The 13,796-nt window shown below is 43.1% G+C and overlaps 1 protein-coding gene across 2 annotated transcripts in view; it reads right to left on the bottom strand.

Annotated features, from left to right (window-relative positions):
- GLCCI1 (glucocorticoid induced 1) overlaps nucleotides 1-7,244 on the bottom strand; it is a 54,719-nt gene extending 47,475 nt beyond the window's left edge. For both annotated transcript variants that reach the window (XM_085050798.1, XM_085050799.1), the window contains exon 1: nucleotides 6,296-7,244. In XM_085050798.1, the coding sequence (XP_084906924.1) occupies nucleotides 6,296-6,743 (448 nt within the window). In that variant the 5' untranslated portion in view covers nucleotides 6,744-7,244. The remainder of the gene's footprint in view (nucleotides 1-6,295) is intronic.
- Nucleotides 7,245-13,796: the final 6,552 nt, after the last annotated feature.

Here is a 13,796-nt window from a genome sequence, read left to right as displayed (position 1 = left end):
TCCATGGATGCAATCTCGGTAAAGTAAGAACAGGAGAGCCTGACTCACCATTCCAATGGTTGCTATTACACACTGTGTCACAATACTCTGTGTGGTATCCATACTGCAGAAGTCTCTGATCCCTTTCGCTACTCATCAACTATTTTTACACTTTAGCATTTAATTCCCAATTCAAAACTAGTCGTAACACAAATGATGTAGTGATCATTTGTATTATGCATACACATCATGCAGTGATGAACTTCAGAGTCAAATCAGATGGGAAAAAAATAAAGTATAGCTGAAGGAATCTAATTTTGGGCAAGTAAATAAACATTCAAAATTACTACTCTGAATTAGATTAAGTTAAACACCCATTTTCCTTCACCCTTACCTCCAGTGCTCCTCATTTCGCAATTACCCAAACCTTAAAAATTGTGACACAAAGGAAAAGTGGATAATCTCAGGCTGACAAGTCGCTGTGATGTATCTCTTCTAATGATGACATGTAAATAATATTTTACTTCTCTGAAAATGCCTTAAGACATTGTTTAAGCACTACAGATTTACATGGCAGGCAGCACTGAAAGACTAACACAAACATGCGTTTATATATTAACACTAAAGCAAGATGATGACCATTAAGAGTTAAATTATTGAGAAAAATTTTCCAGTTTTATGTCTTTAATACAGCAGCATTTTTTTTATCAATAAAAGATACTTATTAAAAAATGCTAGTTGATGTTTAAAACCTACTATTTTAACAACTTCTTCTGAACCTATGTGAAATCCATGAAGAACTACCTATTTTGTCAAATGATAGCAATACTTTTCTCTACTGAAGTAATTACCAACTGATCTAAAGAATTTTCATTTTTCAGGGCAGGCTAAAAAAAATTATCTTCTTCAGACAAAGGTTATTAATCAACTGGTGAAGTCCCATGAAAAATGTATTTCAGGTATTTACTTAAAATGAAACACTGAGGAACATATACTCTATTTCTGCTTTTAAGTCTAGACTGAACTGAAATTTCAGAATTACTGCATCAGTTATTTTTATTATTTTTTTCATGATGATATAGAGCAGTAACACAAAATCCATTTTAAAAATAACTGTCTTCCCCTGTGAATTTCTGCAATATAGCAGCCTAGACTTGGAGAACAATGACTTTTTGTAAGATTCTAAGATACACTCCCTTGATCTACCTTCCCTGCATTTTAAAATACATTTTAAGAACCTCCACTCACCCCACCACCATGGGAAAGGACACAACAAAACACAGGAACTATGAATTTCAGAAACCAAATTTCAGTACTTGACACTGTTTTACTAGGCACAGATGTGGGCAAGTAACTTCAGTTTGGCCATATGTAACACACAAATATTTGCTTACATCCAAAGAATGAGAATTAAAGGTCAAGTAGTGATTTAAAACAGGTATATACATATACTTCTTAAGTTGCTTTTTTTCCATGAGGTAGGGAGGTTCTTTCTTCACAGCTAATGCCTTGCTACAGTACTGTTCAAATTCAGTGGAGAAAATACTTTCCTATTTTTCTTCCCAGTAGTTTAACACTTGCAAGAAACTCAATTATTTGTTTTATAGAGCATATTTATTAAAAACATCTAATACACCATTCTTATTTACAGTCATGTTAAAACATGTAACTAAAAAGCCTCTGAGTTTAGGACAACTGGATCAAATTTAACCAGGGTCTTTGATTTCATCATATTATATTCCAATGAAAGCTATTTTGGGAAGAGAGAGGGACAAACTGAAGCAAAACTGTTTTGGCCATACAAATATGGGAATACTGCTATTATTCAGTGATCAGGAAATAGGAAGCGTCACAAAAATTACTTCCTTACCTACATTTGTTAGAAATAAAGGAGAGCTCTTCTTGATCTCTGGTATAAATGCTTATGATGCCAAAATACTGGATGGCTTGAATCGGGATATTAGAATAGTTCTGCCTTTTGAAGTCCAAATTTTGTTTTGTTTTTTTTTATTGACATCCCTTACAAGTCTAGAGATCAACAATATTGTTTAACTCCACTCCTCACTCCACTAGCCTAAAACCAGATATATATACACTTCTTACACAGAACTGGGTTATGCAGTTGTTTTGCATCTTTTGTAATTCCTTTCTCTCACTAACGTTGGCAACACTTCAGGAGTTATTTTGGGAAATAAAAGACATTGGGAACCTTTAACAGCCAAATTTATTACAGTACTTTTCATATGTCCTTAAAATCAACATTTGTCTTTAAAATTTGATATGGAAAAACGTTTGTGCTATAAAATATGTAAGTAAAAGTTACAAAAATATGAAGCATAATATCACAGTATTACCAGAGTTAACACTAAATGAATCAAAGCATTTGTTGAGAGCAGTGTTGAGTTTGAATCATACAGAAGTCATTTACACCCTCCTTGTACACAAAACATTCACGTATCATGAAAAAAAGAATCTAAACAGGAAACTCACTCTCAAGTTTACAAGCCACTTTACATAGCAACAGAAACTTCTGATTTTATCCAGGTAAGGCAAGAAAGAAAACAACTTGCTTTTTTCTTTAAAAGATGTGTCCACAAGCAAGTAGCAAGTTTTATTTGACATGTCCAAGGGTTTGGCTTTTTTTGATTATTACCGGAACATCCTTTGTCATAAACCACACAGCTTCAGATTCTGTTGACATTACTTTTATGCACTCAGAGAACTAACAGATGTATTCCCTCTAAGAAAATCATGTGTTGTTACATTCAACCAGACAAGTTTTCCACCGCCAGCTCTCCAAAACATGAAGACACACTATAAAAAAAAATCTACTAGTAAAGAATAAACACATTTCAAGAAAGAGGAAAGGTGCAGACTTGCACATTGCAGACTTATCCTATGGTATCAGAAGGTTTTTCCCCTCTTTTTCCCTTCTTTTTTAGCACCTTAGAAATATCTATATAACATTTACAATTTCTCAGCCATTCAGTAACAGTACAAACCAAATACTGCTACTGGAATTGATGGTTTCCTAACAACTAAAAATCCAAATTCGCTTAAAAGAAAATACTATTATATTATTAAAAGTTTGAGTCCTAAAAACACAGGGTGTTGCTGCAGAACAAAAACATCTACAGTATACTAGAAGGAAGGAGTAGAAAACATCATGATGGGAGAAAAAACAGACCATGCTGCTTTCATTCATGTAATAGTGATGTCAGTGCCTGCAATGGTAGTTGCTCTGACCTGTAGAGGCTCAAAGCTGGAGTGTTTTCACAGAAATCTCCTTTATAAAAGAACCTCTGGCAAACCGCTAAAATATCCACACAAAATGGCTTAGTAGGAAAGCCAGTTCAAGGAATCTACACATGAGGAAGGGGCAGGTGTTTTAAGAGAATAACATCTATCCATCAGAATCATAGGCAGTCTCCAGAACGAGCATATTTGTGAAACAATCCAAGTCAGACTGCAGAGCCAAAGACAAACACATCTCCTGCACTGGTGAGAAAAACAACAGGATTAAACCTAGAGCCTAAGCTCATATTTTACAGCAGTGGGAAATGGCTTTGAAAAACTGACAAAAAAAAACTTAATCAAGCCACTTCCCCAAGACTTGCATACTGATAACAACTATAAATAGCTCGAGTAGCATTGTTTAACAAGCCACAGCAAGATGGTCCATGTCTGAAAATGGAACGTTTGAATTTTTTTCCAGTCCTCCATTATTACTGCAGTAGTCCTCCAGTTCAGCAATCAATATTCTATATACTACTATTACCATATACACTACAAACATGCTATCAGTGTTCACACATCATGTACTAAAATGCTGAGAACGAGCAGGGAAACAAAGACTTGCCCCATAGCTCATAGCATGGAACCATGCCCCATAGCATGGAACTATATTCCAAATTGTGTAAAAACAGCTCTAGGTTTGGAGGGGTGGGAGGGGGGCAGGCAAAGGGGAGGTTTGATAACCTTTATTTCTTCAGTCTTGCAAATGAAAAAGAGTATCTTATTACTCTCGCCTGCTAGAAAATGGTGCCTGTATTTCGGTAAAATAAAGCTGTTGACGTGTGCAATTGTGGTCATTATTAGGGCGATCACGTTGTTTTCATTCATTCATTCAGGATTTGCTAGAGGATGTCAGCTTCTGCAGCAGCAGCTGGCTTGACCTGGAGGAGGGGGAATGAATTCTTTGCAGTGCATACAGATTACAGGGTGCATTTCTTGATGGACCGTTTATGATTTTATACATTGCACTCATTAAACCAAATCAAGCTCTGTGTGCTGCTGATGCAGTTCACCAGGAGGTAAGCTCAAACAAGTTTAATGACAGAAAAGTCATTCGGTACTAATTCACAGTCTGATTTATTAAGGCTAAAATAGCCCACAGACGAAGAAGACTGAAACCACTTTCCAAAATTAAAATTTCTCCTCCAACAAAGAATTCATAGACATTAATGAAGTACTTCACAGCTTTGCAGTATTCTTCTTGCTTGCAGGTAACTGCCCACATTCCTCCCTCTTCAAAACACCTTAAGCACAGGCTTTATACACTGCACCACTACAATGTTTTCCTCCAGGTTCCCATAATTAAATAATTTACTGCTCATCATCAACACCATCACTACTCATACACACCCATATTTTGGTTTTTCCCAGTTTCCAATCAGCATTTTCCAAAGGTTTAAGAGGCAAAAAGGAAATCTACATTTAGTGCTCCACACAGTGGGAAAAATATGATCTTTAAAATTTTAAATAGAGCTTGAATGAATCAAAACCACAGAAGCTCAGTTCCATTTTCAAGCATGCAAAACCCTCTGCAGAAATTGACTGTCTTTTTGAAAAATACATAAAGTATCGTTAGTCAGATTATAACACAATCAATTAAGTCATCTGCATAAGCAGATGCATACAGCAAATTAACTCCATCTGTAACTGGCAGTGACATTTTGCTCATTTGTAATATGCTGCCCCTGACCTAGGACGATTCTGATGACAGATCTGCCCAAGTTACAAATTCTAAAGATAGCAAGGGTTTACTACACATAAAAAGTGAAGAGGAAAGGTAAGATTCCACTGCTACAACACACATTGGCAACCAACGCAGACCACAATTTGCCACAGAAATCACACAGTTAACACTTATGAAGGGGACAAAAAAAGCAAAGGGTATTGAACCACAGAAAGCAAACCCAGAAAGAGAAGATATGCAATACCTGATAGCTACAGCAGGACAACATAAAAAGTGCATTTAGTCCGATTCACTCAATTGTTAAAGTGATGGGGGAAGGCAGAACAGAGTGGGGGAGGTAAGATGGCCACTGGCACTTTAACACATTCAATAATTTAACAGACAACCTGACACAGGTTAAGTTGGACTTGCTGGGAATCAACTGTACATTTCAAACTTTACAGGCCTATTTTGGCTACAGTGGGGGCTGGTTTGTAGTGGGTTTTGCTCGGTTGGGTTTTTCTACAGTCTAAAGGATTCAGTACTGAGTATCACAAGGAGACAGACTTGTTTTTAAGCACCTCAATATGGGAATTTCCTTGTTTTGGAGCCTGTGCTTGAAAACATTACATCTTTTAACCTACGACCTTACAAAAATGCACGTCTTTTAAGAAACTGAGCTCTGCAGAAAGGAAGAGCGTTTGAGGCTTGGTTTAACACACTCTTCAGAACTGGGTTGTGACACCCCAGATATAAATCTAACCCATTATCACCCCTACTAAATAGTTACAGCTGGAGACGGGGAAGCCGGTTGATTTTAGGCTCTTTTCCCTATTACACACCTCCGCTGCCAGAGCCCCAGCGCCAGGGTACGGAGCAGCAGGGGCACTGCCGCCGGAGCCCCCGACTGCTTCTCCGCCCCGGGAGGGAGGGGGGCTGCCGGCGGCCCTGCGCTCGGGGTCACGGGGGTGCTTTTCCTAAGCAGGATTCTCACCTTGCCCGACAAGGAGGATGACATTTCAGGGGGCGCCTCCCCCCATCCCGGGGTAGGGCGGCGGGACGAAGTGCTCTCCCCACCGCTTCCTGGCAGGGCAAAGCCGGGCACGACACTTGCCCCGGGGCTGGGGGATTTAGGGCTCACCCTGGTCCCCCGACCCTCTCTCTAAGGCTCCAGCGGGGCTCCTCCCGCCGGGCCGGGAATGCCCCGGTGTCCCACACCCCCGCTGGCCCGGGGGGAAGGCAGGGCGCAGCCCGACAGCGGGAAGCGGAGCCCGGGCTGCCCGGAGGCTGGGCGGCCCCAGCCCAGCCAGCACCCCCGCGGGGCAGGGAAGCGGGACCGGCTTTCTCCCGGTGCTTTACCTCTGTACACCGGGGAGCTGGGGCTCCGTCTCTCAGGTGAGCTGCTCCTCCTGCTGCCGCCGCTCTCCGGCGAGCGCCGCTGCCTGCCCTTCACCCTGCCCGGCTCCGCTCCGCCGCCGCCCGCCGCCAGCGGCGGCGTCGCGCTGGTCGGCGGTGGGGGGCTGCCTCCGCCGCGACCCCCGCCGCCGCCCCCGGGCCCCGTGTTGCTGCCCACCGAGGCGGAGGGGGACCGGGTCGGGCTGTGCTGGTTGCCCCGCAGGAGCTGGTACGGGACGGTCGCTCGGATGGGCTGGAGCAGCCGGCTGGTCCCCGCCGCGCCTCCCCCGGCGCCGTTACCGGGGCCCCCGGCCGTGCCGGCGGTGGGGGACCCGGCGGCGCCGCGCCTCATCCTCTGCGGCGGGGGCTGGTGGTGGGACGGGGGGGTTTGCGAGGAGCTGGACGAGGACATGGCGGGGATGCGCAAGACCCCGCGGGTCACTCGCTCCGGCGGCTGCGGGGGACCCGAGCTCGGCCCCGGGCGCCCCGCATGCACCGGCCGCGGGGAGAGAAGGAGGAGGGGAGGGAAGGAGGGAGGGGGCGGGGCGGGACGAGCGCTGCACGGCCCGAGGGAGTCTCCGCGCCGCCTGCCCAGCTGCCCCCGGCGCTTTCTATCGGCGACGGCGGCTGCTGCTTCCACGCCAGGCTCTGGCCATCGCTGCCCGCCCCAGCGTCGAGAGCACCGGGGGCGCTGCTGAGCCCAGCGGCCGCTCACATCGTATAGCGCTGCCGGCTCAGGGTGGTCGGCGGCGGGGCGCGACGAGGGGACTCGCAGCCCGAGGGGCAAGAATGGGGAGGGGGTGAGGCGCTCGCAGCCAGCTCTCGCTCCAGCTCCTGCCCCCACCGGCGCCCGGGAGCCGCTGCCAACACCATCCGCTCCCCACGCCGCCCGCCCTCCGAATGGCACCGCGCAGCCCCGGCGCCCGGCCGCGACGGGCAGGGACGGTGGGCGCGCGCTCCCATTGGGCGCCGCCGCAGAAACAGCGCCGGTGCCATTGGCTAAGAGCCGTGTCGCTCTCCGCCGTCAGCCAATGGGAGCGGGTGGCGCGGCGGGGGCGTGTCGCCCGGTCGGGGAGGCGGGCCGGGGGAAGTGGGATGTGGCGGCGAGGGAGGGGCGGGAACGGGAGCGGCTCGGCCCTGCCCGGTGCCGGGGTGAGGTGCTCGTCCGTGGGGAGAGGGGAGAGGGGAGAGCGGAGAGCGGCCCCGGCCGCGCCGGAGGGACGGGAACGAGAGCGAGAACGGGAACGGGAGCGGCTCGGGCCCTGCCCGGTGCTGGAGTACCGGGGTGAGGTGCCCGTCCCTGGGGAGAGGGGAGAGCGGCCCCGGCCGCGCGCTGAGTAACGCGACAAGATGCGCTTCTGCCTTCAAAGTGGACTTTATGGCCGTGCCGACTTAGCACTGAGAGCCAGTGCTTCAGAGAGCCAGTGCTCTGGAGCAAGGCTTACGCTATCCCCATTCCCAGAGGACTGTCTGCCTCTCCCCGCTTACTCCACTCCCATGAAGGGAAGGTTCATAAACAGACAAAACTTCCTGCAACAGTCTGTTCACGTCTATCAAGCTTTGACAATATTTTTACTTTTGTTAAAAAAACCAAGATGTTCTTCAAAGTCCAAACGTGTGGTTTCATCATTTCCTGTAAGTGTACGTAGAATTTCTATTTTTTTTCATAATGTACATCCAAAACCACTTCTCAGAGAATGTCAAGAGGAAAACAAAAAGTTTTACACTGATATTTTTAAAAAGTGCTTTTGTTCTAGGAAAAAGAGCTCCTATTAGATGAATTGATAACATGGGACAATGAGAAACAAAATGAAAATTAGGATGAATAGCTTAATAGCTAAGAAAATAAATGGCTGTAAGATCAGAGAGATGATCAGAGAGATAAGCAGAGATGAGTCTGTCAAGAAAGCATTGCTTATGTTGGATCCGATGCGAATAGGATGGCAGTAGAGGAGAAGGGAAAATGCAGGGAGTGTTGCCATGTGGAGGAAGTCAGCTCAGTGTGATGGCCTCTCAGACTGACACTGCAGGCATTGGGAGAACAAAAAAGGACATGGTATGTAGAGAGAAGTAGAATGTTCAACAAGATATACTCTCATATATTAGATACTGCCTTCCAATCAGTAATCAATCAAAAGTGTCACAGAATTAACCATATCCCTTGTACCTCTTTTGGTTATATAACAAACACTCATAATAGTCCTGCAACACTTCAGATTATTACACTTTCTCTATACTTCCAAAGCTCTCCATGGCTATCTTTATCCCTTGGTAGCACAAGAATCAGTTGATAGTCCCAATGAGAAATTGTATTCTCAGAAAATGCTTCTATTCATGGGCTGTTAGCAAGACTTTGTTTGCACTAGCACCATGTGACACAGTCACCGCGGTTATGTTACAGAAAGGGTTGGAATAATACACTGCACATCCCCGTGAACATGTGCTCAGTCAACAAAGCCACTCGTATAAATTAATTTTAAGAAAAATCAGCAACCATGCGTTTTTCCATTAGTCCAGTCTTTTTGTTTTCTCCTAGCATGAGCCAAATTTGTTTCTAAAACTTGGCTGTAAAGAGTTTTTCCCCCGAGGATTTTGCACTGTACTTAATCACGGCTATGAAGTCCATCTAGGTTATTTTTTTCTGCTTCACTGCACTAGGCTCAAAATGACTGGAAAGCATTCACCTGTAGTAGCCGTCTGCCTACAGTAATATCAGCAGTGTTTTAAACAGTAAGCATGTTTTCTTATATCTGTAACTTTGTCAGATAACATTGCTGATACAGGAGTGTCTTAGAGACCAAAAATCATTTGGTGTCTGCTGAGAAAGAAAATACACTTTTGACTAAGACAACAGCTGATACATTTCAGCTATTGCCAATGCTCAGGGTTATGTCAGACTAAAATAAGGATGAACTAGTATAACTCTTGAATTTGTCTGTTTAGATACTATTTTACAATGGCTAAATTTTACTATTTCCATGTTCTTGCACATCAAACAAGCAAGGTATTTGGATAGGAAGAATAGATGCATAAAGATAAGGTAAATGTCTGACAAAGAAAATCCCACAAGCCCCAAAACAGGAGTGCACACAAGCACCCCAAACCACAGGGCATGTCAGTGTAAAATATCAGTGACAAGTCTTGCTTTCCAAACAAGCTGAGGACCATGCCACAGCCTTACAGTCCAAATTGAACCAGCACTTCACTTGCCCTCAAAGCAACCAGAAAAGAAAAGATCCACTGGGACTGCTTCCTGCCAAGCTGTTACCCTCAACAGCTGTACTGGGGAGACCTCGCTCCCCAAAAGTTATTTCCACCCTAATTCCTTCTAAACTAGAGTTAGCATACATAGGACAATACCATGCCATGTGCCTAGGAAACTGATTTCAGAAAAGATGAAGAGTATTCTTCTGTATTTTAAAGTGGGATACCAACTGTTGAATTTTTCAGTGTTTTTCATCTAGGTTTCAGAGTACTTCCCTCAAGGAGTACCATTGCTCTGTAATATTAAGAAGATATTACAGGGAAAGTAAAGCAGAAAGTGAGGTCCTATCAGAATCTTCAAATCTTTCAAAAACCCATGTTTGCCTTAAAGACCCTTTTTGACTTTATAAAAGCCATGTAAAAGGCATTTCTTGCTTCTCTTTTCCACTTTAAGAAACTACCTTGTCAGCTGGAATGTGCTTAGGGGAGTTAATACTGGAGGGAACAGGTAGTTCTGAATCTTAAATCCTTCTGGGAGACAAGGACATCCTTAACACAGCTTCTGGGAGAGGCATCCTGAGAGCAGTGGAAATTATACATCACAGCAAGAGCACAACAGCAAGGGAGTGAACTAAAGGAGTGAGGCAGTGACAGGCAAGAGTGAAGCAAAGTTACTTACATCTCTCCTACTATTATCAGTAGATAATGGCTTCATCTCTTGAGGTCAGAAACAGATTTACATGAATGCCATGAGGCATGGAAACTCAGAAGTTTTAAGTAGTCACTAGACACTGTGCAACCCTAATTCTTATTTTATTCCTATTTTGTTTTAGAGAGGGCAAACTCTTCAAATCTGGACATACCTTTTGTTTCTAGACTCTCACCAGGGTGTAAGGCCATCACTACTCTTCTCCCAGTGTATCTACCTGCTTGTTTCATTATTTCTATGTCTCTCTTATCTCCTTCTGTCTATGTTTTCTTTGCTACCCTTTGCCCACTCCACTTAGAATCGAGTCCCTTGTGCTTGAGGTATTCACACAGCGTCTAACACAAAATAGTAATGAGAAAGGGTGCATTTATCTTCATGTATGTTCAGGTCCATTCCCTGTGTTTCACTTATGTGTAATGAACATACAGCTGGGAATAGTACATTTGGGAAGAGAGGAATAACAAGAAGTGCTTACATCACAGTAATATGCTGAAACAGGTGATGACTAGAAAGCATTATCTGTGGACAAAGACTAGAACAACCCTTAATGACCCAAACTGCAGCTCTCAAATGCCAAAACTGAGGCTAAAACAGGCTTGCCTCTGCAGACTTGGAGCATCCCTAGGCAGGAATGGGAGCATCACCTGCAGTAAGGGCCCCCATGTGAAATACAACTGCTATCTGGCACTGAGCAGCTCTGCTAAAGCAGCAGTGGCCCATTTTCCTAGAAAATAGCTGTCTCAGGCTGTGGAGGTGTCGGTTTACTTTTTGGCCTGTTTTGCTTTTAAATGAAGTTCTAGCTAGAATAAGACAGTAAGAGGGGAAAAAATATATATGGAATTATTTTAACTACAAATTTTTTTGACAGACAGACGCTGTTTTCTACAACCACACTCCATCTTCTCACAGATCCCAAATGTTCAGTGGCACAGATTGATCTCCTCAGATCAGCCAAGCACTGTCTCTCCCCAAGCCTCTTGGGACTTACCTTGCATTTGAGCCCTTGAATTCTCCAGGGCTGATGATACAACATCATTATCACCACTGCTGGCTTTGTTAACACTCACCAGGGAAGAGACTTCCAACTCATGATCCCTTTCAAGTCTCTACATGCTCAAGTTATCTTCCAGCAACAAAAGGAAACCCACTACTGGGGACTTAGCTTAACATTGCTGACCATCCAATTTAGGGTCAAGCATGTGGTCAAGTGTTACATTTCCTTTTCTCATGTTTTTGTTTTCCTGGATATGGGGGAAATGCATTAAGTAAAGAGCTGTTGGACCTATGGTCCAACAGTATTTATACTGGGTCAAATTTAGTATTTATGAATACTCATAAACTGGAATATTTCAGAATCAAGTTTACAATCAAATTTCAGCCTGAAGGTATTGTAGTACTTTCTTTTTAGTCAAATGCTATTGTTACCTTTATTTCATTCAGTGCATAGGATTGTCACTAGGAGTGAGGACTGCATAATGAACAAGCTGGGAAACTACAGAATAAGAGCCAGCTGTAAGATTTTCCCGTAAGAAAATTGAATACCATTTTGGATAATTGTCTTTTTTTTCCTATCTGTCAGAAGCCTTTTTGTGATACTGAATAACTCACTTAAACCAGAACCTGCCCATTAACATTACCTTTGTTATAACAAAGTCCTATCTCATCTGGAATCAGACCTACTGCTACATTCTCTTCTTCAGGAAAATAGGCCAACCACTTGGGATTTTTGAATTATGTATTCTTTAGGCATCTGCTTTAACATAAAGGCGAACATTCAACTCACAGCTAAAATCACCAAACCTCCCTTCCAGCTCTGCATTCAGTCTGATGTTTTTCTTTCTGTTCATTGGTACAGGTAATGCTGTTCAACAATTTCCTTTACCTAGCAAGTTAAGCATGTCCTGTGGGACCATAACAGACCATACCCTGTGGGAAGCTGAGTTTTCTCCAGGCAGCAATCCTGCCCTACATTACTGTTCTGAGTTTGGTTACTTGACTCAACCACCATCTCCATCTCCCTTCCCCAGTTCATCATCTGAAAGAAAGCCTGATTTCCACACCTGGGACTAAGCCCAAGTTCTTTCAAAGAAGAAACTGAGGGATTTTGCAGTTTTATTTTCCTTTTTTTTCCATTTTTGGGCATCTGGTATGAGGATGCCTGTGGACAAGTATGTGTGGTTGCTATACACCAAAATGAAGTTGATTGAAGCAGGGTAAAATGGTTGGTATTCTGATAACCTGCCATGTCAAATGTAATGAACACTTCTAGTAGTTCTTTACTATAATTTCTCTTGCCAGTGTCTTATTTAAAAGGTATCAATCACAATAGCAAAATAATGTAACACTTCATGTTGACATAAAAATATTTATTCTTTAAAATAGCTTCATGTGACATAATAGAACAATCTATGAGGAAAAAAATTGTTTTCAGAGTACTTTAGTACTGCATATTATGTACAGCAATAGTATCTTTAACAGAACAGGTAGAAACAGTAAGCAAATACCAGTAGCAATTTGAATATATTGATATTTTTATATCTATTACCAATCACACCAATATAATAAAAGAAAGGAGATGCACCATTTCATGTGAGCAGTTACCTTGCTAAGGGTATTAGGAAAGCACAAATGTACTGTATAGTGCTTTGATTTATATGACATTTAACTTTTTAAATGAGCAGCATCCCCTTAACGAGGTAGATTTGAAGCCATTATGATCCATTAAAACAGCAATAAGTGTCTGATAGTAGACTCCCTGACATCTATCTATTAAGATTTCTTGATTTGGTCTGTATCTGGTTTTGTGTTGTTCTTTTTGAATGGCATTAAGCATGAATGCCCCTACCACACCAGTGCCCTAGCTGTCAGATTTGTGCTGTGTTAATAAGGGTACATTTGGACAACACTGATTTAAAATCAAATCTGAGAGTTAGGGATCTTCAGCCTTCATTTCATAAAGTCCTTTCCTGGGTTGCTTCTACCCCTCTAGTTATCCTACTTCACTGTTTCTGACAAATAAAGCCTTGTTCACCACGACCTTTCATTCTAGGCACAACAAACAGCACTAAACTTTATTTGGAACTTATCATCACTGTTCCTTTACCAGCCAAATGGGATGCTGTTGAGTGACATGGTAGACTCCACAACTACTACTGGGAGGTAAACACACTGCCTCTGAGTCTTCAAAGCAGGAGAATATTCTCTTGTTAAATGGATTTTGCAACCTGGTAAGAATAATACCAATAAAATGCATTAGAGAGCCACATTTAAAGAATTTTAGGGCATGCTACTCTATAAGCAAAGTATCCTTAGTAAGAATGTTCCCCAGGTTGTGGGGCCAAAGCAGAGTCACAGCACTGAGTCAAAATGCTGGAAATAATTACTATTTCCAGGTAGGTAATATATTCTCCTGTAGAACAAATATGTATTTGTAAATGTGGTTTGTTGGTGTGACAGCTATAAAACAGGCTATAAGTGTTTACCTAACGCTAATTTACATACAATTAAAGTGCATTTACATAACAGTAAGGAACAAACCTGTGAAAACAATGA

Source organism: Lichenostomus cassidix, chromosome 2, assembly GCF_008360975.1.
Source record: "Lichenostomus cassidix isolate B80296 chromosome 2, HeHo_3.0, whole genome shotgun sequence".
Taxonomy (NCBI): Eukaryota; Metazoa; Chordata; class Aves; order Passeriformes; family Meliphagidae; genus Lichenostomus; species Lichenostomus cassidix.
This window is presented reverse-complemented; position numbering and strand designations above follow the sequence as displayed.